The sequence below is a fragment of the Crinia signifera genome, chromosome 7 (assembly GCF_055691185.1).
Source record: "Crinia signifera chromosome 7, ASM5569118v1, whole genome shotgun sequence".
Classification (NCBI taxonomy): Eukaryota; Metazoa; Chordata; class Amphibia; order Anura; family Myobatrachidae; genus Crinia; species Crinia signifera.
In genome coordinates this window covers 169523562-169548808 of record NC_139223.1, presented here as the reverse complement: position 1 = coordinate 169548808, position 25247 = coordinate 169523562, and the positions used below count along the sequence as shown (strand labels likewise).

The 25247-nt window shown below is 49.0% G+C and overlaps 1 protein-coding gene across 1 annotated transcript in view; it reads right to left on the bottom strand.

The window, feature by feature from the left end:
• CFAP221 (cilia and flagella associated protein 221) overlaps positions 1–25247 on the bottom strand; it is an 85062-nt gene that overhangs the window by 31817 nt on the left and 27998 nt on the right. The window contains exons 8-18 of the mRNA XM_083154312.1: positions 22756–22924; positions 18826–18949; positions 18153–18264; positions 17943–18048; positions 11897–11984; positions 10637–10726; positions 9798–9893; positions 4658–4751; positions 4481–4578; positions 750–830; positions 18–125 (exon numbers count right to left, since the gene is read on the bottom strand). Of these exons, the coding sequence (XP_083010438.1) occupies positions 18–125; positions 750–830; positions 4481–4578; positions 4658–4751; positions 9798–9893; positions 10637–10726; positions 11897–11984; positions 17943–18048; positions 18153–18264; positions 18826–18949; positions 22756–22924 (1166 nt within the window). The remainder of the gene's footprint in view (positions 1–17; positions 126–749; positions 831–4480; positions 4579–4657; positions 4752–9797; positions 9894–10636; positions 10727–11896; positions 11985–17942; positions 18049–18152; positions 18265–18825; positions 18950–22755; positions 22925–25247) is intronic.

The following is a 25247-nucleotide window of genomic DNA, read 5'->3' as shown; positions in this document are numbered from 1 at the left end:
CCCCATATAGCAGTTACCTCTGCCCCCCTCCTCAATGGCCGCGCCAGCTGTGGGGTTTGGTATGTGGAAGACGTCCCATGAAAAGTAACCGGCTCATATCCCATCAGCTTGAAATGTTGGGGAACCTGAAAACAGAGCGGTTTATTAACATACAAGGTTCTGGGGTATCCATACTACATGTGAGTCTTCTGATGTACATGCTACACGTGTGGCTTAGGTAATACATGATATATATGTTGTATGAGATTGCACAGTGCTGTGTATACAGGTCAGTGAGCGAGAGAGAATACACAGTGCTGTGTATGCAGGTCAGTGAGCGAGAGAGAATACACAGTGCTGTATATTAAGTGCTGTGTATATAAGTCAGGGTAGTGAGAGATACTTATATACTCAGCACTGTACATAAATTAAGAGTGGTAGACTGTGTACAGGCATGTGTATATAAGCCATTGAGTGATAGATTGTGTACAGTGCAGGGTATATAAGCCAGTGCAGAGAGTGGTAGATTGTGTACAGTGCAGGGTATATAACTCAGTGCAGAGAGTGGTACATTGTGTACAGTGCAGAGTACAGTATATAGGTCATTGCATAGAGTGGTAGATTGCGTACAGTGCAGAGTACAGTATATAGGTCATTGCAGAGAAAGGTAGACTGTGTACAGTGCAGGGTATATAAGCCAGTGCAGAGTCGTAGATTGTGTACAGTGCAGAGTATCTGTAGTCCAGGAGCGCAGGGTCTCTACGAATCACCTGTAAGTCATAGAACATAAATCTCTGTTTGAGCTGGACGGCTGCGGGTTTGGGTGGAACGGAACCAACATCTCCTGGAACCTGAGAACAGAATGATTATACACAATGTACAGGCAGTTATTTCTGCGTAATGAGGGGATCAGACCCCCAAGGATGTACAAAAGTGTATGAACAACACACTCATGCTTATACAGAGCCCACACATACATACACAACGCTTTCAGTATGTCAAAGCACAGCACAGGGGACAGTGCAGCAGATACAGAGGACAGCACAGGGGAGGGTGCAGGGGAGACAGAGGACAGCACAGGGGAGGGTGCAGCAGAGACAGAGGACAGCACAGGGGAGGGTGCAGCACAGAGGACAGCACAGGGGAGGGTGCAGCAGAGACAGAGGACAGCACAGGGGAGGGTGCAGCAGAGACAGAGGACAGCACAGGAGAGGGTGCAGCAGAGACAGAGGACAGCACAGGGGAGGGTGCAGCAGAGACAGAGGACAGCACAGGGTAGGGTGCAGCACAGACAGAGGACAGCACAGGGGAGGGTGCAGCAGAGACAGAGGACAGCACAGGGGAGGGTGCAGCAGAGACAGAGGACAGCACAGGGGACGGTGTATTAGAGACAGAGGAGAGCACAGGAGAGGGTGCAGCACAGACAGAGGAGAGCACAGGGGAGGGTGCAGCAGAGACAGAGGACAGAACAGGGGATGGTACAGCAGAGACAGAGGACAGCACAGGGGAGGGTGCAGCAGAGACAGAGGACAGAACAGGGGAGGGTGCAGCACAGACAGAGGACAGCACAGGGGAGGGTGCAGCAGAGACAGTGGACAGCACAGGGGAGGGTGCAGCAGAGACAGAGGACAGCACAGGGGAGGGTGCAGCAGAGACAGAGGACAGCACAGGGGAGGGTGCAGCAGAGACAGAGGACAGCACAGGGGAGGGTGCAGCATAGACACAAGATGGCACAGGGGAGGGTGCAGCAGATACAGAGGACAGCACAGGGAGGGTGCAGCAGAGACAGAGGACAGCACAGGGGAGGGTGCAGTAGAGACAGAGGACAGCACAGGGGAGGGTGCAGCACAGAGGACAGCACAGGGGAGGGTGCAGCAGAGACAGAGGACAGCACAGGGGAGGGTGCAGCAGAGACAGAGGACAGCACAGGAGAGGGTGCAGCAGAGACAGAGGACAGCACAGGGGAGGGTGCAGCAGAGACATAGGACAGCACAGGGGAGGGTGCAGCAGAGACATAGGACAGCACAGGGGAGGGTGCAGCAGAGACAGAGGACAGCACAGGGGACGGTGTATTAGAGACAGAGGAGAGCACAGGGGAGGGTGCAGCAGAGACAGAGGAGAGCACAGGGGAGGGTGCAGCAGAGACAGAGGACAGAACAGGGGATGGTACAGCAGAGACAGAGGAGAGCACAGGGGAGGGTGCAGCAGAGACAGAGGACAGAACAGGGGAGGGTGCAGCACAGACAGAGGACAGCACAGGGGAGGGTGCAGCAGAGACAGTGGACAGCACAGGGGAGGGTGCAGCAGAGACAGAGGACAGCACAGGGGAGGGTGCAGCAGAGACAGAGGACAGCACAGGGGAGGGTGCAGCAGAGACAGAGGACAGCACAGGGGAGGGTGCAGCATAGACACAAGATGGCACAGGGGAGGGTGCAGCAGATACAGAGGACAGCACAGGGAGGGTGCAGCAGAGACAGAGGACAGCACAGGGGAGGGTGCAGCATAGACACAAGATGGCACAGGGGAGGGTGCAGCAGATACAGAGGACAGCACAGGGGAGGGTGCAGCAGATACAGAGGACATCACAGGGGAGGGTGCAGGGGAGACAGAGGACAGCACAGGGGAGGGTGCAGGGGAGACAGAGGACAGCACAGGGGAGGGTGCAGCAGAGATAGAGGACAGCACAGGGGGGGGTGCAGCATAGACACAAGATGGCACAGGGGAGGGTGCAGCAGATACAGAGGACAGCACAGGGGAGGGTGCAGCAGAGACAGAGGACAGCACAGGGAGGGTGCAGGGGAGACAGAGGACAGCACAGGGGAGGGTGCAGCAGAGACAGAGGACAGCACAGGAGAGGGTGCAGTAGAGACAGAGGACAGCACAGGGGAGGGTGCAGCACAGAGGACAGCACAGGGGAGGGTGCAGCAGAGACAGAGGACAGCACAGGGGAGGGTGCAGCAGAAACAGAGGACAGCACAGGAGAGGGTGCAGCAGAGACAGAGGACAGCACAGGGGAGGGTGCAGCAGAGACAGAGGACAGCACAGGGGAGGGTGCAGCAGAGACATAGGACAGCACAGGGGAGGGTGCAGCAGAGACAGAGGACAGCACAGGGGACGGTGTATTAGAGACAGAGGAGAGCACAGGGGAGGGTGCAGCAGAGACAGAGGAGAGCACAGGGGAGGGTGCAGCAGAGACAGAGGACAGAACAGGGGATGGTACAGCAGAGACAGAGGAGAGCACAGGGGAGGGTGCAGCAGAGACAGAGGACAGAACAGGGGAGGGTGCAGCACAGACAGAGGACAGCACAGGGGAGGGTGCAGCAGAGACAGTGGACAGCACAGGGGAGGGTGCAGCAGAGACAGAGGACAGCACAGGGGAGGGTGCAGCAGAGACAGAGGACATCACAGGGGAGGGTGCAGCAGAGGACAGCACAGGGGATGGTGCAGCAGAGACAGAGGACAGCACAGGGGAGGGTGCAGCAGAGACAGAGGACAGCACAGGGGAGGGTGCAGCAGAGACAGAGGACAGCACAGGGGAGGGTGCAGCACAGACAGGACAGCACAGCGGAGGGTGCAGCACAGACAGAGGACAGCACAGGGGAGGGTGCAGCACAGACAGAGGACAGCACAGGAGAGGGTGCAGCACAGACAGAGGACAGCACAGGGGAGGGTGCAGCACAGACAGAGGACAGCACAGGGGAGGGTGCAGCACAGACAGAGGACAGCACAGTAGAGGGTGTAGCAGAGACAGAGGACAGCACAGGGGAGGGTTCAGCAGATACAGAGGACAGCACAGGGGAGGGTGCAGCACAGACAGAGGACAGCACAGGGGAGGGTGCAGCAGAGACATAGGAAGGCACAGGGGAGGGTGCAGCACAGACAGAGGACAGCACAGGGGAGGGTGCAGCACAGACAGAGGACAGCACAGGGGAGGGTGTAGCAGAGACAGAGGACAGCACAGGGTAAGGGTGCAGCACAGACAGAGGACAGCACAGGGGAGGGTCCAGCACAGACAGAGGACAGCACAGGGGAGGGTGCAGCACAGACAGAGTACAGCACATGGGAGGGTGCAGCAGATACAGAGGACAGCACAGGGGAGGGTGCAGCATGGACAGAGGACAGAACAGAGGATGGCGCAGGGGAGACAGAGCACAAGAGACAGCACAGCAGATACTTTGCACACAAGGCAGACAGCTGAGATAGCAGACACTACAACAGCAGTGACAGATCACAGCAGACATTACAGCAGAGACCACACACAACAGACAGTACAGTTGTCCTTAAAACACCCCCAACAGACAGGGTTTCAGGATTATCTCTGCTTGTGCTCAGATGATATAATCAACTGGACCAAGGTATTCATTAAGTAACCTACGCCTATTCATGGATATCCTTATAACCTGGACTGTTGGGGTACCTTGAATGCTGCGTTTGGGAACCGCTGCATTACAGCACAGACTGTGCATATAATATAACTTTCCAGTAATGAATCTGTACTCACTGATCCATCTGGCTCAGCAGGATAAGGAGGAAACTCATAAGATAGAATGTGATCAGTGGGTAATGGGAACATGTGGATCATTTCCTCATCGCTGCTGTCTGTACAAGACAATGTTTGGATGTAAATGATATAAAGACATACAGTTATTATTACACTGATAATCTGCATACGTCTTACCGAGCACAGAGCTTCCTGCCAGCGCAGAGCTCCGGCCCTGCACCGCATTCCTCAAAGATATCAATCGGAGGTTCACTCGGCATCGTATAAGAACCTGCAACACAATCAGTATTAGGGTTCTGTGTACCCCCACAGTCCATGTGTATTATTCTCAGAGTGGTAGGACACTGTGATATGTAGCTAGCTGTAGTGGTAATGTCTTCTGGGGAGATGCATGGCGTTTGGTAGGGGATCCCGGTACTTAGGATGCCGGTTGTCAGATAACTGACAGATGCATTCCAATGCGGGGGATCCCTAACCCTTGTAGCCAAGTATCCTAACCCTCTCCCCCTACCCAACAAACCTTAACCCTCTCTACCTGTAGCCCAACTGTATCCACATAATGCCTAACATTAACTGTATACACTTAGTGTATAACCCTCACCATGTTCCCTTAGTGTATAACCCTCACCGTGTTCCCTTAGTGTATAACCCTCACTGTGTTCCCTTAGTGTATAACCCTCACCGTGTTCCCTTAGTGTATAACCCTCACCGTGTTCCCTTAGTGTATAACCCTCACCGTGTTCCCTTAGTGTATAACCCTCACCGTGTTCCCTTAGTGTATAACCCTCACCGTGTTCCCTTAGTGTATAACCCTCACCATGTTCCCTTAGTGCAGGGCTGGGCAACACCGGCCCTCCAGATGTTAATGAACTACACATCCCAGAATGCCTTGCATCAGTTTAAGCATGGCCACATAGCAAACCTAATGCAAAGCATCCTGGGATGTGTAGTTCATTAACATCTGGAGGGCCGGTGTTGCCCAGCCCTGCCTTAGTGTATAACCCTCACATGTTCCCTTAGTGAATGGGTCCTCAAACTGCGGCCCTCCAGATGTTGTGAAACTACAAATCCCAGCATGCCTTGCCACAGATTTAACACTCCCTTATAGCAAAACTGTGGCAAGGCATGCTGGGAATTGTAGTTTCACAACATCTGGAGGGCCGCAGTTTGAGGACCCATGCCTTAGTGTATAACCGTCACGTGTTCCCTTAGTGTATAACCCTCACGTGTTCCCTTAGTGCAGGCATTCCCAACCACGGTCCTCAAGGCACACCAACAGTGCAGGTTTTAGTGATATCCAGGCTTCAGCACAGATGGTTTAATCAGAATCCCTTAGATACTAATTAAGTCACCTGTGCTCAAGCCTGGATATCTACAAAACCTGCACTGTTGGTGTGCCTTGAGGACCGTGGTTGGGAATGCCTGCCTTAGTGTATAACCCTCACTGTGCTCCCTTAGTGTATAACCCTCACCGTGTTCCCTTAGTGTATAACCCTCACATGTTCCATTAGTGTATAACCCTCACGTGTTCCCTTAGTGTATAACCCTCACAGTGTTCCCTTAGTGCATAACCCTCACAGTGTTCCCTTAGTGTATAACCCTCACCGTGTTCCCTTAGTGTATAACCCTCACGTGTTCCCTTAGTGTATAACCCTCACAGTGTTCCCTTAGTGCATAACCCTCACAGTGTTCCCTTAGTGTATAACCCTCACTGTGCTCCCTTAGTGTATAACCCTCACAGTGTTCCCTTAGTGCATAACCCTCACAGTGTTCCCTTAGTGTATAACCCTCACTGTGCTCCCTTAGTGTATAACCCTCACCGTGTTCCCTTAGTGTATAACCCTCACTGTGCTCCCTTAGTGTATAACCCTCACTGTGCTCCCTTAGTGCATAACCCTCACCGTGCTCCCTTAGTGTATAACCCTCACTGTGCTCCCTTAGTGTATAACTCTCACCGTGCTCCCTTAGTGCATAACCCTCACCGTGTTCCCTTAGTGTATAACCCTCACCGTGTTCCCTTATACACCGTGTTCCCTTAGTGTATAACCCTCACCGTGTTCCCTTAGTGTATAACCCTCACATGTTCCATTAGTGTATAACCCTCACGTGTTCCCTTAGTGTATAACCCTCACATGTTCCATTAGTGTATAACCCTCACGTGTTCCCTTAGTGTATAACCCTCACAGTGTTCCCTTAGTGCATAACCCTCACAGTATTCCCTTAGTGTATAACCCTCACTGTGCTCCCTTAGTGCATAACCCTCACAGTGTTCCCTTAGTGCATAACCCTCACAGTGTTCCCGTAGTGTATAACCCTCACCGTGTTCCCTTAGTGTATAACCCTCACCGTGCTCCCTTAGTGTATAACCCTCACTGTGCTCCCTTAGTGTATAACCCTCACTGTGCTCCCTTAGTGCATAACCCTCACAGTGTTCCCTTAGTGCATAACCCTCACAGTGTTCCCGTAGTGTATAACCCTCACCGTGTTCCCTTAGTGTATAACCCTCACCGTGCTCCCTTAGTGTATAACCCTCACTGTGCTCCCTTAGTGTATAACCCTCACTGTGCTCCCTTAGTGCATAACCCTCACCGTGCTCCATTAGTGTATAACCCTCACGTGTTCCCTTAGTGTATAACCCTCACATGTTCCATTAGTGTATAACCCTCACGTGTTCCCTTAGTGTATAACCCTCACAGTGTTCCCTTAGTGCATAACCCTCACAGTATTCCCTTAGTGTATAACCCTCACTGTGCTCCCTTAGTGCATAACCCTCACAGTGTTCCCTTAGTGCATAACCCTCACAGTGTTCCCGTAGTGTATAACCCTCACCGTGTTCCCTTAGTGTATAACCCTCACCGTGCTCCCTTAGTGCATAACCCTCACTGTGCTCCCTTAGTGCATAACCCTCACCGTGTTCCCTTAGTGTATAACCCTCACTGTGCTCCCTTAGTGTATAACCCTCACCGTGCTCCCTTAGTGTATAACCCTCACAGTGTTCCCTTAGTGCATAACCCTCACAGTGTTCCCTTAGTGCATAACCCTCACAGTGTTCCCATAGTGTATAACCCTCACCGTGTTCCCTTAGTGTATAACCCTCACTGTGCTCCCTTAGTGTATAACCCTCACCGTGCTCCCTTAGTGCATAACCCTCACCGTGCTCCCTTAGTGTATAACCCTCACGTGTTCCCTTAGTGTATAACCCTCACGTGTTCCCTTAGTGCAGGCATTCCCAACCACGGTCCTCAAGGCACACCAACAGTGCAGGTTTTAGTGATATCCAGGCTTCAGCACAGATGGTTTAATCAGAATCCCTTAGATACTAATTTAGTCACCTGTGCTCAAGCCTGGATATCTACAAAACCTGCACTGTTGGTGTGCCTTGAGGACCGTGGTTCGGAATGCCTGCCTTAGTGTATAACCCTCACTGTGCTCCCTTAGTGTATAACCCTCACCGTGTTCCCTTAGTGTATAACCCTCACCGTGTTCCCTTAGTGTATAACCCTCACAGTGTTCCCTTAGTGTATAACCCTCACATGTTCCATTAGTGTATAACCCTCACGTGTTCCCTTAGTGTATAACCCTCACAGTGTTCCCTTAGTGCATAACCCTCACAGTGTTCCCTTAGTGTATAACCCTCACTGTGCTCCCTTAGTGCATAACCCTCACAGTGTTCCCTTAGTGCATAACCCTCACAGTGTTCCCGTAGTGTATAACCCTCACCGTGCTCCCTTAGTGCATAACCCTCACCGTGCTCCCTTAGTGTATAACCCTCACAGTGTTCCCTTAGTGTATAACCCTCACCGTGTTCCCTTAGTGTATAACCCTCACCATGTTCCCTTAGTGTATAACCCTCACATGTTCCCTTAGTGTATAACCCTCACCGTGTTCCCTTAGTGTATAACCCTCACTGTGCTCCCTTAGTGCATAACCCTCACCGTGCTCCCTTAGTGTATAACCCTCACCGTGCTCCCTTAGTGTATAACCCTCACCGTGCTCCCTTAGTGTATAACCCTCACCGTGCTCCCTTAGTGCATAACCCTCACCGTGTTCCCTTAGTGTATAACCCTCACCGTGTTCCCTTAGTGTATAACCCTCACCGTGTTCCCTTAGTGTATAACCCTCACATGTTCCATTAGTGTATAACCCTCACGTGTTCCCTTAGTGTATAACCCTCACAGTGTTCCCTTAGTGCATAACCCTCACAGTGTTCCCTTAGTGTATAACCCTCACTGTGCTCCCTTAGTGCATAACCCTCACAGTGTTCCCTTAGTGCATAACCCTCACAGTGTTCCCTTAGTGCATAACCCTCACAGTGTTCCCGTAGTGTATAACCCTCACAGTGTTCCCGTAGTGTATAACCCTCACCGTGTTCCCTTAGTGTATAACCCTCACCGTGCTCCCTTAGTGCATAACCCTCACCGTGCTCCCTTAGTGTATAACCCTCACCGTGTTCCCTTAGTGTATAACCCTCACCGTGTTCCCTTAGTGTATAACCCTCACTGTGCTCCCTTAGTGCATAACCCTTACCTCACCCTAATCTACACTGTAGTGCCTAAACTCCTCCCCCTGCAGCCTAACCTTTACACCAGTGCAGCCTATCCCTAATCTACACTGTATTGCCTAAACCTAAACTCTTCCTCCCCGCCCCCCCCCCCCCCCCCCGCAGCCTAACCCTCACACCCCCACAGCCTTACCCTAATCTACACTTTAGAGCCTAAACTCTTTCCCCTGCAGTCTAACCCTTGCATCAGTGCAGCCTAACCTTAATCTACACTGTAGTGCCTAAACCTAAACTCCTCCCCCTGCAGCCTAACCTTAACACCAGTGCAACCTAACCCTAATCTACACTGTAGTGCCCAAACTCCTCCCCCCACAGCCTAACCCTCACTCCAGTGCAACCTAACCCTAATCTACCCTATAATGCCTAAACTCCTCCCCCCGCAGCCTAACCCTCATGCCAGTGCAGCCTAACCCTAATCTACACCGTAGTGCCTAAACTCCTCCCCCTGCAGCCTAACCTTAACACCAGTGCAGCCTAACCCTAATCTACACTGTAGTGCCTAAAACTAAACTCCCCCCACAGCCTAACCCTAACACCAGTGCAGCCTAACCCTACTCTACCCTGTAGCGCCTAAACCCCCCCCCCCCCCCGCAGCCTAACCCTCACGCCAGTGCAGCCTAACCCTAATCTACACTGTAGTGCCTAAACTCCTCCCCCCACAGCCTAACCCTCACTCCAGTGCAGCCTAACAACACACAGAGTATCTTGACCCACTACTGTCACTGAGTACTATTCATTGGCACACTGAGCCCTTACCTTGCGGGCGGCTTGTTGGAAGCGTCTCAATGCCCGGTTTCTGTTGGCCCACAGGTCATTCAGATAGAGGTCAAACTGTGGCTGGACCGTGGAACCCTGAACACAATATCCGTCATGTTACTGACATGTTGTCACAGGGCAGTATTCAATATAAAATATCGCCGTGTGCAGCGAATCCTGTTTAGGATTCGCTGCACACTCGCTGTGTTCCGGAGGGCTGGCTGGTGTGGACAGTGGCAGGCAGGGAGATTGAAGTCTCCCTGCCTGCCCCAGAACTTTTGTGGAGGGGAGGAGGGCTCCCCGGGACCCAGGCAGCAAAAGCTGCCCCCCCCCCCCCCCCCCCCAGAGCCAGCAGGGGACCAGGTATAGTCACTTCTCCCGATCATGCATATGTAATGATCGGGTGCAGTGAATATATGAATATCTAATGAGCTCCCGGCCCCCTGCTGGCTGCTCTGTGTAAAAAAAAAAAAATTTTTTTTTTTAAATTAAAATATATATTCATGTGCTATAAGCACATGAATAAAAATAACATGCCCCTTCACAGAATAAAATTCCTGATTTTTTTACACCAAAATTAAAACAAAAAATAATTTTATTTAAAAAGTTCACATTCCACTTCTCCATGAAAAGATGGAGAATTGCTACATGGAGAGACACAGCGAAAATCACTCAGAAAGACGGCGAGAAGTGCACGTTGAATAGGGTTGTTCGCTTTTTGAGAGCAAAAGTATCCGTCCAACGCGAGAAAAGCACAAACTTGCCATAAAACACGGCAAATTTTTCTCATTGAATACTGCCCACAGACATTACCGTGTTACAATATTACCTACACTTACCTGCGCTACAGTCCGTAACACTCGCTGTGATCCGGCGCACAGAGCCTCCCTCTTATATTCTCGCCCAAGGTCAGCGCGACCTCTCTTCACCTGCAATGCACAGAATTGGGGTGTTTACTGAAGGCCACTGGAGGCTAGTAACATATCACATATAGCAATAGGAACATTTTGTAACCAAAATATGCGCTGGGGAGAATTCGCTTAGACCAGTGGTTCCCAAACAAGGTCCTCAAGGCACCACAACAGTCCAAGTTGCAGTGCCTGAAGGACCGCATTTGAGAACCACTGACCTAAAAAATTAAAAAGGTAAAACTAAAAGGTGTGTACACACAGAGGCGATATTGGCTGAAATCGATGGCAATATGGTCGCTGAGCGACCATATTGCCAGTGATTTGGAGGGCTGCTGGCGATAAATCACCAGCTGCGCTCTACCGTGTATACTCCCTAATGGCTGCAGGAGGTCAGCGCCGGGGAGATCAGCGGCAGAAGGGCTCCCTCCTCCCTTCGTGTCATTTCCCCCTTCCAAGTGACAGCAGCAGCGTCTCCTCCTGCTGCTCCCTCACTCTTGCCTTCGGGTCTCTCTCCCCCCCGCCCTATGACTGTAGCAGTGTCTCCTTTTCATCAGTGATATTTATATATATGGAAGAGGCTAAATACTCCTCACCTCTATGAGGTGTAGGCCACTGACCGCTAGAGGCCACGCGACAGACCAAATGACACACTATGTGTGCTAAAATATGTCATAACAGAAAGTGAAAGTAATTTTTGCAGGGACTGTTTCAAACTCGCTGGATATGGAGAGAGGGAGCTGTGAAAACAGAAACTGAAGGTAGGAGCAGATAGGGACTGAGGGTGGCGTGGAGAGTTTGTGGGATAAAAACGGTCACAGCTCAAAGTGAAAGTAAAAACTGTCACAGCTCAATGTGAAAGATCATTGCAGAAGCCGTCACTTTCACTGGCTTTTAACTAGTTAGGATATAAAAGACGTTTTTACAGTGTGACAACTGGAGAAAGCCCAATGTCCACAAAGTTTCCGTTTTTTTTAGCTACTGCCTATGTGAAAATCCCTAAAACCTGGAAAACCGAGTGTATCATAAATGTCTTGGGAAAGGTGCTGGACATCCCTGGGCGATGGCTTTTAACAAATGCAAAAATGGTCTGGGTGTGTTATGGGAGTGCTGCGAGTGTGTTAGTAAGGAGACCGCAAGTCCGGCACTCAAACTCTCATTGCGGGTTAGCGGAGTGTGAATGTTACAGACCTGATATTCTGCCTCGGCTCTTTGACGATCCTCAGTTATTCTTTTCCGTTGGTTGGGAGACATGGGGTCACTGCCGAGGTGTACCTGCCTGGTGGGTTACACAGAAATTATATATAAAGAACAGGGCTGATACGGATTCTCATATATGTCAAGATATGACATAAAGTAATAATAAAGAGGAATTTCTGGACCTCAGAAGTACTGAGCCCCATCCACGGGTGGTTTGAGTGACCCTGGAAATATCTCTAGAAGTAGCCTCATGTGGGCGGCACCTAATCAAATGTAGGCGGAGCCAACACCAACAAAAAGGGATTAATACTGTACATCACTAGACCTGTGTGGAAGCCGTTGGTTTTAATATGCTTGGCTCCCAACTGCTGTGACAAACCACAAACCTCCACATTATAATACCTCACCTCCCCCCACTGACACTGACTACAAACCCAAAAACCTCTAATAAACAGACACACAACTCATTACCATAATCCCTCGAATATCACAACTATCCCCACCCCTTCCCCTACTGGATAACTCAGTGATTTTCAATTAGTGACACACCAAACAATATTTTAAATTTGCCAAGGCACACAACTGACCCCCACGGGGGAAAACCATATAGGTCCCCACAGGAACAAACAATCGCACCGGTCCCCACAGGTAACAAAGATAAAATACATTGGCCTCACATAACAACAAGAAACCGGTGAATAACAGTTGGACTGGTTGTGGTGGCTGTAAGCTGGCGTGGACATCTATAGATGACGCTGCCATAACCTCTCAAATTAATACAATAAAACCTGATCGATTTTGATACCGCGCATTGGGATCAAATCGAATACAATTGATTTTGATTCGATGTTGCTTATAATAAGCAAAATTGAATTAAAAAAAATAGACCACATTGAACCGTGTGTATGGGGGAATTAGGGGAATATTTGCAGAGTCGGGTTCTCTGCTCTGTGAACTGACAGAGGCTGTTTGTGTGTGAGATAAGAGGGGGCGGGCCACTACTCTGGCTGTCAGGTGGCCTCACAGAAGGGCCGGCCTACCGGGAATTTTCCCTGTTAAGTCGCTGGCCAATCTGCCCTCTGGCCCCATTTACCCATCCATATAGGAGCCAGTACAGAGAACCATCCACCCCAGCAGCAGGGTTGCCTACCTTCCCAGAATGGCAGGGAGGGTCCCGGAAATCGGGCCCCCCTCCCAACTTCCGCGACCCCCTCGGCAGGGGTGTGCGTGGGTTAAATGATGCCCACCCACAGCAGTGCAATGCCTGAAGTCATGATGTGGGGCGTGTCTAAAATGATGCCACCTTCTGTGGCCACACCCCTTTTCACTCCTGGTGGCCCCGCCCCCCTGAGCTGGCTGCCCTGTCCCAGAGAGGGCAGCCAGAAAATAGGTAAGTTTGCCCCAGCAGTAATGAGCCCCGTGTTTCCTAATCCATACATATACCATGTCCAAGCCCATACCTCCTCATATGGTCCACTTTCTAGAGACCATCGTGTCCCAACTTGTACAGAGACCTACTGTTCCCTTAAGTCAGGGATGGAGGCCCTCCAGCTGTTGTTGAACTACACATCCCAGCATGCCTTGCTACAGCTTTGCCATTTGGCCATGCTAAAACTGTTGCAGGGCATGCTGGGATGCATAGTTCCACAACAGCTGGAGCAACAAAGGTTCCCCTTCCCTGCCTTAAGTTATGGGACTTCATTAGTGACCACATTAGTCACAGAGAGAACATCATCAGACCACATTCCGGTAATTATATCAGGAGACAAACGTCAGAGCCCAAATCTCTGGTATCTACATAAAGACTAATAACAAGGAAACACAGACCATTAAACTCCAGCACTTCACATAACAGCTCCTGCAGTATCGGCCATATCCGACATACTGCAAGTGTTATTTGTCCAGGTCTGTTTGCAGGGCTCCGAGATTATTACTATTATAATAATATATTAACCGGCCAGGAGATTGGAAACCTGCCCATAGGGACAACAGACACTTCCAGATTGGCTCCTGTTCAGGGATTTCACAGCACGAAGGTCTGTGGACCAGCAGCACATGTGAGGTTCCCACAGCCACATTATACACTGGGCGCACAGACCAACCTTCTCATCTCTGTGAGAACAGTTGTGCTGCTGCTGCTGCTGCACAATCAGATACATGAACATGTAAACAGGGAACTGTCATGTCTGTCTCCGTCCCGTCATGTGTCAAGTGCACAATGGCTTACTACAGTATACGGACTGTGACCCGGGATTCCAGCTGTCACGTGTCAGTGACCACACAACCTCTGGCTGTTCTGGAGGTGATGGGGAGAGAACCTGCGGACACTCACATACAACCTGTAATCCCCCCAATGCGTCATTGCCCGATTCCTGCTAACAGCAGAGAGAACTCAGCACTACAGCAAGGTGTATACAGCCGCTGCTCGGGAAACACTGGGGACAGCCCAAAGAATCTCTACTGCACTGCATTATGGGGTGATTCAGGTTGGTTTGCAAAAGCAAACTCCTTTCATGGACAAAACCATGGCGCACTGCAGGTGGGGCAGATGTAACATGTGCAGAGAGAGTTATATATGGGGGAGATATTTTGTTTATGTGCAGAGTAAATAATGGCTGCTTTTTTTTCACACTGCGATTTAGATTTTAGTTACAACACACCCCGACCAAATCGAACTCTCTCTGCACATGTTACATCTGCCCACCTGCAGTGCAGCATGGTTTTGTCCATTAAAGAAGTTTACTTTTGCAAACCAACCTGAATCACCCCCTATATTTCCAGTAGCGTGTGCGGCTTTCGGCATCTCTGTCATAGTCTGCGACGGTTTACATAGCAAATTAATAACGGGCCTAGTGAGAATCCCGCTGCTTCTGGCGTTTATTTATATACTGAGGTATTGTGTATTCTCAAAGTGCTATCCGATCGACGGACGGACGATGTCTATATCGATAATGATTCGACTCAACCCGACTGGACTAGTTAGATGCCTTAAAATGGTCAGCATACACTAAATCCACACTGACAAAAGGTCGACACAAGCCAAAAGATCAACTTGAGTTTTCATGATTTTTTTTTTTTAATTGGCTTGTTCATACTTTACCATCCTGGAGGACATCGAGGGGGAATAACATAGTATGCCATGCGAGGGGACGCTGTATACTTATACGGTGTCTATGTCGACATAGAAACCAACAAAAAAATGTGAAAAACTGGTGTCAACCACTTTCCTGTCGACCTTTTGTTTGCGTTGCTTTTCTCTTACTGTCGATCTAGATGATGGCGTCTATTTTTAGGCGTCTAACTAATCACTAGTCATTGTCAATCTAGACATTGCTGAACTTCTATACCAGGGATTCTCAAACTCGGTCCCCAGGGTCCCATACAATTCACATTTTCCAGGCCACCCGGCAGGCGCACGGGTGCATTCATTACTCATTGACACATTTTTAAAGACCCACAGGTGGAGCCAGTTATTTCACTTGTGATTCAGAGGTAGATCACAACGCTAAACACGCTGCTATAACAATTCCTGCCTCGTCTCATTAGCGAGGCGAAGCAGGAGGGGACACCGACAAGATGTATCAACATCTTGCCGGCCGAAGCGGGGGAGTGCTAACTCCGCCCTCCGGCGGTGTCCCCCCCGGGGGATAGCGCATATTCCCCTGATCGACCATTAATAAATCTACCCCTCTGTGAGGAGACTTGTGAAACATGCACCCTGTGGGGTCCTGAGGACCGACTTTGAGAACCTGTGTTCTATACCATAACCCAGTGATTTTCAACCGGCGGCACACCAAACAGTATTTTCAAATTCAAAAATTTCTAAACATGGGGATACACCACAGCGCCAGACAGCTGGCTTTGTTTCAAGAGTACTTCAATTAATTCAATTAGTCCACTTCTCATAGATTCCTACTGAAAGACAAACATAAACCACCCAGCAAACAAACATTCATAAACAGAGTCCTTCTTATTTTTCTTAAAGATAAATGATTTTTATTTAATCTGGTATTAGAACAGTTCCACCACCACTTTGACATAAAAAATAGAAAAAATCTTTTCTTAAAAAGAAATAAAAAATTCCTGACAAAAATTGCCGACAAACAATCACATAAATTTCCCTCAGATTCAGTCAGAAAGGATAAAGGCAAACCACCGGAACTTTTGGGGTAAATGATCTACACTGCCAAAAATCCCACACACTGGTGTTGTTCCGGTGAATTTTTGTGGGAATATTTGGCTATTGTGTACCCAAAACCTTTCAGAGTCTTACTGATGGGTGAGGGGATAAAAAACGGGGAAATGTGATACAATCTCACCCATCCTCTGGGATGATCTTTATATTAGCAGGACCGTTGTTCTATGCCGGGATGTGGCTTCTCAGTCACCGTGCTGCCATCACAGTCCCTCAGGTGGCTGTACTGCCACTACAGCCCCCTGGATACCTCATTCCCGGCTTCCTGTGCTCTCTGAGAGTGACTGCCGTTCGTGCAGAGTAATGGGCTCTGCTGCTCATCGCCCACCTTTCCTGCGCCCGGGAAGTCTGTCCCTTGGGATCGCAGTGACTTGATTCAGGGAGTCGGGTCAGGGTACGGTCCTTCCGTCTCACCAGATTCCCTGTGTGGGGTGGCTTGTTGGTCCCAGTGCAACAATGTTTCACAGCTAATTGCTGCGTGCTGCACCCACTGCTTTTTTTAGATCTTTGCCCAGCTTTCTCGCGCGGTCAGCTTGATCAGCCCTCCTCTCCTCTCTCCCCTTCTCCCGCTGTGTCTGATACTGGCGACGTACTTCCGCTGCTCCTACGCGTTTCTTCCCTCACGGGTCTTTGTCAAGGTGCCTTGACAAAGTAAAATAAGAAGCTTTTTTATGTGATTGTTTGTCAGCAATTTTTGTCTGGAATTTTTTATTTATTTTTAAGAAAAGGTTTTGTCTATTTTTTTATATCTAAAAGTGGTGGTGGAACTGTTCTAATACCAGATTAAATAAAAATAATTTATCTTTAAGAAAAATAAGAAGGACTGTTTATGAATCGTTGCTGGATGGTTTATGTTCCTGCCTTTCAGTAGGAATCTATGAGAAGTGGACTTATTGGATTAATTGAAGTACTCTTTAAAAAAGCCAGAAGTCTGGCGCTGTGGTGTATCCCCATGTTTCGAAATTTTTTATACTGTGTTGATAGTTTAAGGTTGAACTATCTCTTTGTGGATCCAGCAGCAGCCGGACAAAGTTTAGAGCGGTGTTCTTATTTTAGATTTTTTTTCTTTGAATATTTTAAAATTGGCAAACCACACCAACTGGTCCCCACAGGAATAAACAATCACACTGGTCCCCACAGGTATCAAAAATAAAATACATTGTCCTTCACATAAGAACAAGAAACCAGTTAATTACAGTTGGACTGGTTGGGGTGGCTGTAAGCTGGCGTGGACATCTACATATCTGGTGGTACACTTGCGGCTGCCATAACCTCTCAAAGTAATTCAATAAAACCTGCCAAAACTACCACAATCTCTGATCTGGCGGGAAATGCGGACACAGGGCGCTACCACAATCTCTGATCTGGCGGGAAATGCGGACACAGGGTGCTACCACAATCACTGCTCTGGCGGGAAATGCAGACACAGGGTGCTACCACAATCACTGCTCTGGCGGGAAATGCAGACACAGGGTGCTACCACAATCACTGCTCTGGCGGGAAATGCAGACACAGGGTGCTACCACAATCTCTGATCTGGCGGGAAATGCAGACACAGGGTGCTACCACAATCTCTGATCTGGCGGGAAATGCAGACACAGGGTGCTACCACAATCTCTGATCTAACGGGAAATGCAGACACAGGGTGCTACCACAATCTCTGATCTAACGGGAAATGCAGACACAGGGTGCTACCACAATCTCTGATCTAACGGGAAATGCAGACACAGGGTGCCATAACACCACTGCGCTACTGTAATTATTCTATCAGAACTTGTGCGTGGGTTATGAACAAGTGGGTGACATTCTGGTCTGCAGTAATACAGAATGGAGCTCATTCACCATCGCAGCTGATTAGTCTCCTCGGCGGTGACATTCTGCTGCACCAGCTGCTGGAATAGCGTCTCTTTCTCCTGGCGACCTCTTACTATGCCGGGGAAGGTGAGACCTGCGGGGCACAAACACCGGGAGAGATGATGCAGGCTGGTCCAGACCCCTTACAGTCCGGCGCAGAGGAGGTTCTGGTGTAAGGATAATGGGCGGACTTCTTACCATCCCGCAGGTCCTTCACTCTCAGCTTTCCCGGCTGTTGGTTCAGTACCATGGCCACAGAATGGGGGTTGGACAAATTCACTGGGAATTTCAGATTGTGGAACTCGGTGACCTATAATGGACAGGAAATAAGAGGACATATTATTACACACTTAGGGGGTTATTCAGACCTGACCGCAGTGGCCCAATTTAGCAGCACCTGGGATCAGATAGCTGTTGCCACAGTAAAAAGCCCCAGCCCCGTGCAAGCCTAGGAATGGCTCGCGAAAAATATCGCAGCCCGGCGATAATCGGCAAATCCAGTCGCAATCACTCGCCATAGAATGATTTCGCGAGTGTGCGCGGTCTGTGCGTATTCCAGGACCTAACATGCCGGCTGTGATATAAACAGGCTGATCGGGGCCTGAGCTGACGTCACAGACCCTCCCAGAAAATACCTGGGCACGCCGGACTTTTTTCTCACACACCCAGACAAACGCCGGCCTCCTGTCAATCAATGTGCGAATGGATAACAATTAGTAGAAGCGCTGGGTTTTATAGCAGGATGACCCTGCGCATGCAGGCTACGATCATTCAATAACACTCGGTCTGCGATCAGGTCTGAATGACCCCTGATATAAGCCAGAAGACCAGTAATGGAACTCGGCTGCTCGGGACAAGCATTATAACTAACCTGAGACGCATTCTGTTGGAGTGTCTTTAAGTGTCTCTTCTTCCGGGACACCTGAAAGGTCACCTTATCCGGGCCCTTTGGTCGCTCCTTGGGAAAAGCCGAGGCTTTCTCTGAGCTTTCTTTCCTTCAGAAAAGTCACAAGACCATTAGGGGCAGGGGGCAAAACAAACACAGTGGCGGGAACAAGTAGGGATTATAGGGATCATTGGGGCAACGGGAAAAGAATGTGGCTATTATTAGATACAGCGGAATATTTAGTGCACAGTATGGAAATTACCTGAAGTAAAGACGCAGGTATACAAAACATATAAGCTGTACACAACAGTACATAATGTGATGGCGACATCAGGCCTAGTGTTCTATAGTTACTGTGGCTCCACCGGGCGCCCACGCAAACCACAATCCCCGCACATTAGGGACCACCCATAATAATGTACACGGATACCACAATCCCCGCACATTAGGGACCACCCACAATAATGTACACCTACACCACAATCCCCGCACATTAGGGACCACCCACAATAATGTACACGGACACCACAATCCCCGCACATTAGGGACCACCCACAATAATGTACACCTACACCACAATCCCCGCACATTAGGGACCACCCACAATAATGTACACGGACACCACAATCCCCGCACATTAGGGACCACCCATAATAATATACACGGACACCACAATCCCCGCACATTAGGGACCACCCATAATAATGTACACGGACACCACAATCCCCGCACATTAGGGACCACCCATAATAATGTACACGGACACCACAATCCCCGCACATTAGGGATCACCCATAATAATGTACACGGACACCACAATCCCCACACATTAGGGACCACCCATAATAATGTATACGCAAACCACAATCCCCGCACATTAGGGACCACCCATAATAATGTATACGCAAACCACAATCCCCGCACATTAGGGACCACCCATAATAATGTACACGGATACCACAATCCCCGCACATTAGGGACCACCCATAATAATGTACACCTACACCACAATCCCCGCACATTAGGGACCACCCACAATAATGTACACGGACACCACAATCCCCGCACATTAGGGACCACCCACAATAATGTACACGGACACCACAATCCCCGCACATTAGGGACCACCCACAATAATGTACACGGACACCCAAATTCCCGCACATTAGGGACCACCCACAATAATGTACACGGACACCACAATCCCCGCACATTAGGGACCACCCACAATAATATACACAGACACCACCATCCCCGCACATTAGGGACCACCCATAAAATGTACACGGACAGTACAATCCCCGCACATTAGGGACCACCCATAAAATGTACACGGACAGTACAATCCCCGCACATTAGGGACCACCCACAATAATGTACACGGACAGCACAATCCCCGCACATTAGGGACCACCCACAATAATGTACACAGACAACAAAATCCCCGCACATTAGGGACCACCCACAATAATGTACACAGACAGCACAATCCCTGCACATTAGGGACCACCCACAATAATGTACACGGACACCACAATCCCCGCACATTAGGGACCGCCCACAATAATGTACACGGACACCACAATCCCCGCACATTAGGGACCACCCATAATAATGTATACGGACACCACAATCCCCGCACATTAGGGACCACCCATAATAATGTACACGGACACCACAATCCCCGCACCCACAATAATATAAACGGACACCACAATCCCCGCACATTAGGGATCGCCCACAATAATGTACAAGGACACCACAATCCCCGCACATTAGGGACCACCCACAATAATGTACACGGACACCACAATCCCCGCACATTAGGGATCGCCCACAATAATGTACACGGACACCACAATCCCCGCACATTAGGGACCACTCACAATAATGTACACAGACACCACAATTCCCGCACATTAGGGACCACCCACAATAATGTACACGGACACCACAATCCCCGCACATTAGGGACCACCCATAATAATGTACACGGACACCACAATTCCCGCACATTAGGGACCACCCACAATAATGTACACGGACACCACAATCCCCGCACATTAGGGACCACCCACAATAATGTACACGGACACCACAATCCCCGCACATTAGGGACCACCCATAATAATGTACACGGACAGCACAATCCCCGCACATTAGGGACCGCCCATAATAATGTACACGGACACCACAATCCCCGCACATTAGGGACCACCCATAATAATGTACACGGACACCACAATCCCCGCACATTAGGGACCACCCACAATAATGTACACGGGCACCACAATCCCCGCACATTAGGGACCACCCATAATAATGTACACGGACACCACAATCCTCGCACATTAGGGACCACCCATAATAATGTACACGGACACCACAATCCTCGCACATTAGGGACCACCCACAATAATGTACACGGACACCACAATCCCCGCACCCACAATAATATAAACGGACACCACAATCCCCGCACATTAGGGATCGCCCACAATAATGAACACGGACACCACAATCCCCGCACATTAGGGACCACCCACAATAATGTACACGGACACCACAATCCCCGCACATTAGGGACCACTCACAATAATGTACACAGACACCACAATTCCCGCACATTAGGGACCACCCACAATAATGTACACGGACAACACAATCCCCGCACATTAGGGACCACCCATAATAATGTACACGGACACCACAATCCCCGCACATTAGGGACCACCCACAATAATGTACATGGACACCACAATCCCCACACATTAGGGACCACCCATAATAATGTACACGGACAGTACAATCCCCGCACATTAGGGACCACCCATAATAATGTACACGGACACCACAATCCCCGCACATTAGGGACCGCCCACAATAATGTACACGGACACCACAATCCCGCACATTAGGGACCGCCCACAATAATGTACACGGACAGCACAATCCCCGCACATTAGGGTCCGCCCAAAATAATGTACACGGACACCACAATCCCCGCACATTAGGGACCACCCATAATAATGTACACGGACACCACAATCCCCGCACATTAGGGACCACCCATAATAATGTACACGGACACCACAATCCCCGCACATTAGGGACCACCCATAATAATGTACACGGACACCACAATCCTCGCACATTAGGGACCACCCATAATAATGTACACGGACACCACAATCCTCGCACATTAGGGACCACCCATAATAATGTACATGGACACCACAATCCTCGCACATTAGGGACCACCCACAATAATATACACGGACACCACAATCCCCGCACCCACAATAATATACACAGGTATCAATATCCCTTCACAATGGGCCCACACAAATACCAATCAGCTCTAACTGCCATGTTACAGTCTGGGTTTGAAAAATGACAGTTGGTAGCTGATTGGTTGGTCATTTATCTTTCCATTTTATCACTTTTCAAAGCTTAGTAAATCTGGCCCATAGGGAAATAAATTGGGTTTATACTGTATTACAGGATCTTTTATTCTGGTTTCAGTGTTTTTCAAACACATGGAAATATGTCCTTACATGCAGCGCAATTCCAAAGTGAAAACTGTCCCCTGTGCCTTACAAATCAAGCTGTGCCCAAATCTGCTCAAAAACGCACCAGTGAGTGGGTGTATGGAGCTCTGGCTCCATACACCCACTCACTGGTGCGTTTTTGAGCAGATTTGGGCAAAGCTGGATTTGTAAGGCACAAATCCGCGCATGGAGAAGCGATATATCTACTAGCAGGGTACGCGGCATGGGCACCTACAGCCTTGTATGATGGCAGTGTTGGTAGAGAAGCAAAAGTCTATAATCTGCACCTTTATTACACATTAGTGAATAAGCCTTATTAGGACGCAACTCTGACCCAGTCGCAGACTGAAAAGGGGGTACTTACTGTTTATCAGCTGCAGACAGATTTGGGGAGCAGGTCCCAGTAATGACACAGCAGCGCGGCTTAGCGTTGAACTCAGAGATCAGTAACTCCAGGCTGACCTGAGCTGTTCCGTAGCTCGTAGGTGTATACGTCACAATCACATCCACTACGCCATTCGCGGGAATAATGCCTGAAACAGATGGAAGACAAAGTAACCATCTGTGTCAGAATCATAAAGCTCCTTTCCCTGATATGATGTGGACAGTTCAGGGTTAAATCCTAAAAAAACACTTTGTAATGATTAATACCCCTTTCAGACTGCGTCCCGGGAAATTGCTGGAAATAGCAAGACGACAAAGTCCCAGGTCTCAGCCCGACCCTGGTGAAGAGCCGAATTGTTTGCATTCATACTTTAAAATCCAGGATATCATGCCACCCAACCTTGGTGGCAGTGGAAGCGGGCGTGGTCTTCCAGAAAAGGGGCGTGGTCTATGCTCGCAGCAAATCTACCAGGTTACTCCCCGTTCTAGTTTAGGTTGGTTATAATAAATGAATATAGCTAATTTCAGTGGTGGGATTCAAATAAATTAACAACAGGTTCTCTGTCCTAATGACCATTGCACATAAAGCTGCATGCCATAATGCCAATTACACATAAGGCCACACACCGTAATGCCCATAACACATTATGCCGCACACCATGATGCCCATCACATATTTGACACATAAGTGCCACTTACCTATATGCTCACTGCTAGGGGGGAGGGGGGGGGGGGTTGCTCGATGCCAGGAGCTTCATGCTCAATGCCAGGGGGTTCAAGCTGGATGCCAGGGGGCTCATGCTGGATGCCAAGGGGGGGGGGGGTGTAAATTTCTCGTTGTCAAGGGGGAGTGAAATGCTGCTGCATTTTATATGTAACGCCACCGCCAGCCGCACACAATGTAAAACTGTGACAACCGGGAAGAGAACGCTGGGCTGCCCGGCTATATACTGAAAAGCAGGTCCAAGGCTTTTTTGAACTCTCAAGCCAATAGGAGCTTGCGGCCCGGCAGCCTATAAGGAGCCACCACTGTCGATTCTGATTGGCTGCCGGATCGTGAGCTCCCATTAGCTCGCGGTCCAGTGGGAGCGTTCACAATAGCCGCTGACCTGTTTTGTGCATACAGCCGGGCAGTGCACTGCTCTCCGCTCAGCTCTCACAGCTTTACATTGTCTGCGGCTGGCAACTGTCTAAATTACAAGTAGCGGACGGCGCTAGCGAACGGTTCTGCAGAACCAATAGAACATTAGGTATCGGTTCTGCAGAACCGGTGCGAACCGGATGAATCCCACCACTGTCTAATTTTACTTAGGTCGTTCTGTTGTTGCTGCTATAACTTAACAGATTTAATATTGTGACTTATTTTACAATGAATTTCCGCGTTTATAAAACTCAGAAAGCTTATTGGCTAATTATGAATAAGCATGACAGGTTTGTCGTAATGATGAAGACTGGACCCATTTCACCGAGTTATTACAGTAATCTGGTTATGGCGACTATTAGTTACACATCCTGCTGTGAATGATAAAACCAAGCAAACACATAAGAAATGATTAACACAAGTAAATTCTAATGACTATTTTATTACACTGAATTTAATTTGGATAAAGAACAATAGGAAATCCTGCGCACCCAGTCTCATTAGGGAGAATACAGCATAAATAATACAGATGTGTTGTCATGGAGATCAGTGTATTTACCGCGTCACAACCAAGGGCCTCATTCACAGTTAGGAGTCAGTCCATCTACAGGGAGTAAATGTCCACCTGGACTCAACATGGACGGTATTCATAGATACGAATTTGGGGTTCGGGATTTTTCTCAGGCGCTCACAGGGTTGCAGCTGGTAGTGTATCAACAGGGTCTAACCTTTAAGGCCCAAATATGGAATTGAAGAAAAAAAGAGGGGTGATACACCACAGTATGGCGCTACCTTTATAAGGGCACCACCGTGAACTAATAAAAAATGATTAGTACTTCCCTTCCTTTGAGTTTGAGTGTGATTTCTTTGTGTTTCCTGATCGGTTGACACTGTCAGTAGACTCCGAAATGTATTTTCCAAATGTGTATATGGAAATAGAGAAAGAAAACACTGGTTGTGTATCTGTAGTTGTCTTATTCTTTTTATATTATGTTTGCGAGGCTTGAAATCAATGTCACTTACATAATATCAGACATTATAAATCATAGACAGGAAAAAAGGGGGGTGACTAGCACTGACATTTTGTTCAAATTATCACAATTAAATAGACCAACATATTTATAATAACTGGACCAATTGGTCCTATCCCTCTCGTTGGTGGTGCTCCCAAGAGTCATAGGTAGTTACAATAGTATTCAAGGAAGAAAAAAGATGACTCTTTTTTTGGGGCACAACTTATAAATAATCTATTATGATTTTTTTAAATCTACATATGAGAGCCCCTACTCATGACACTACACAAGTCACTACTACATGAGAAGAATGTTACA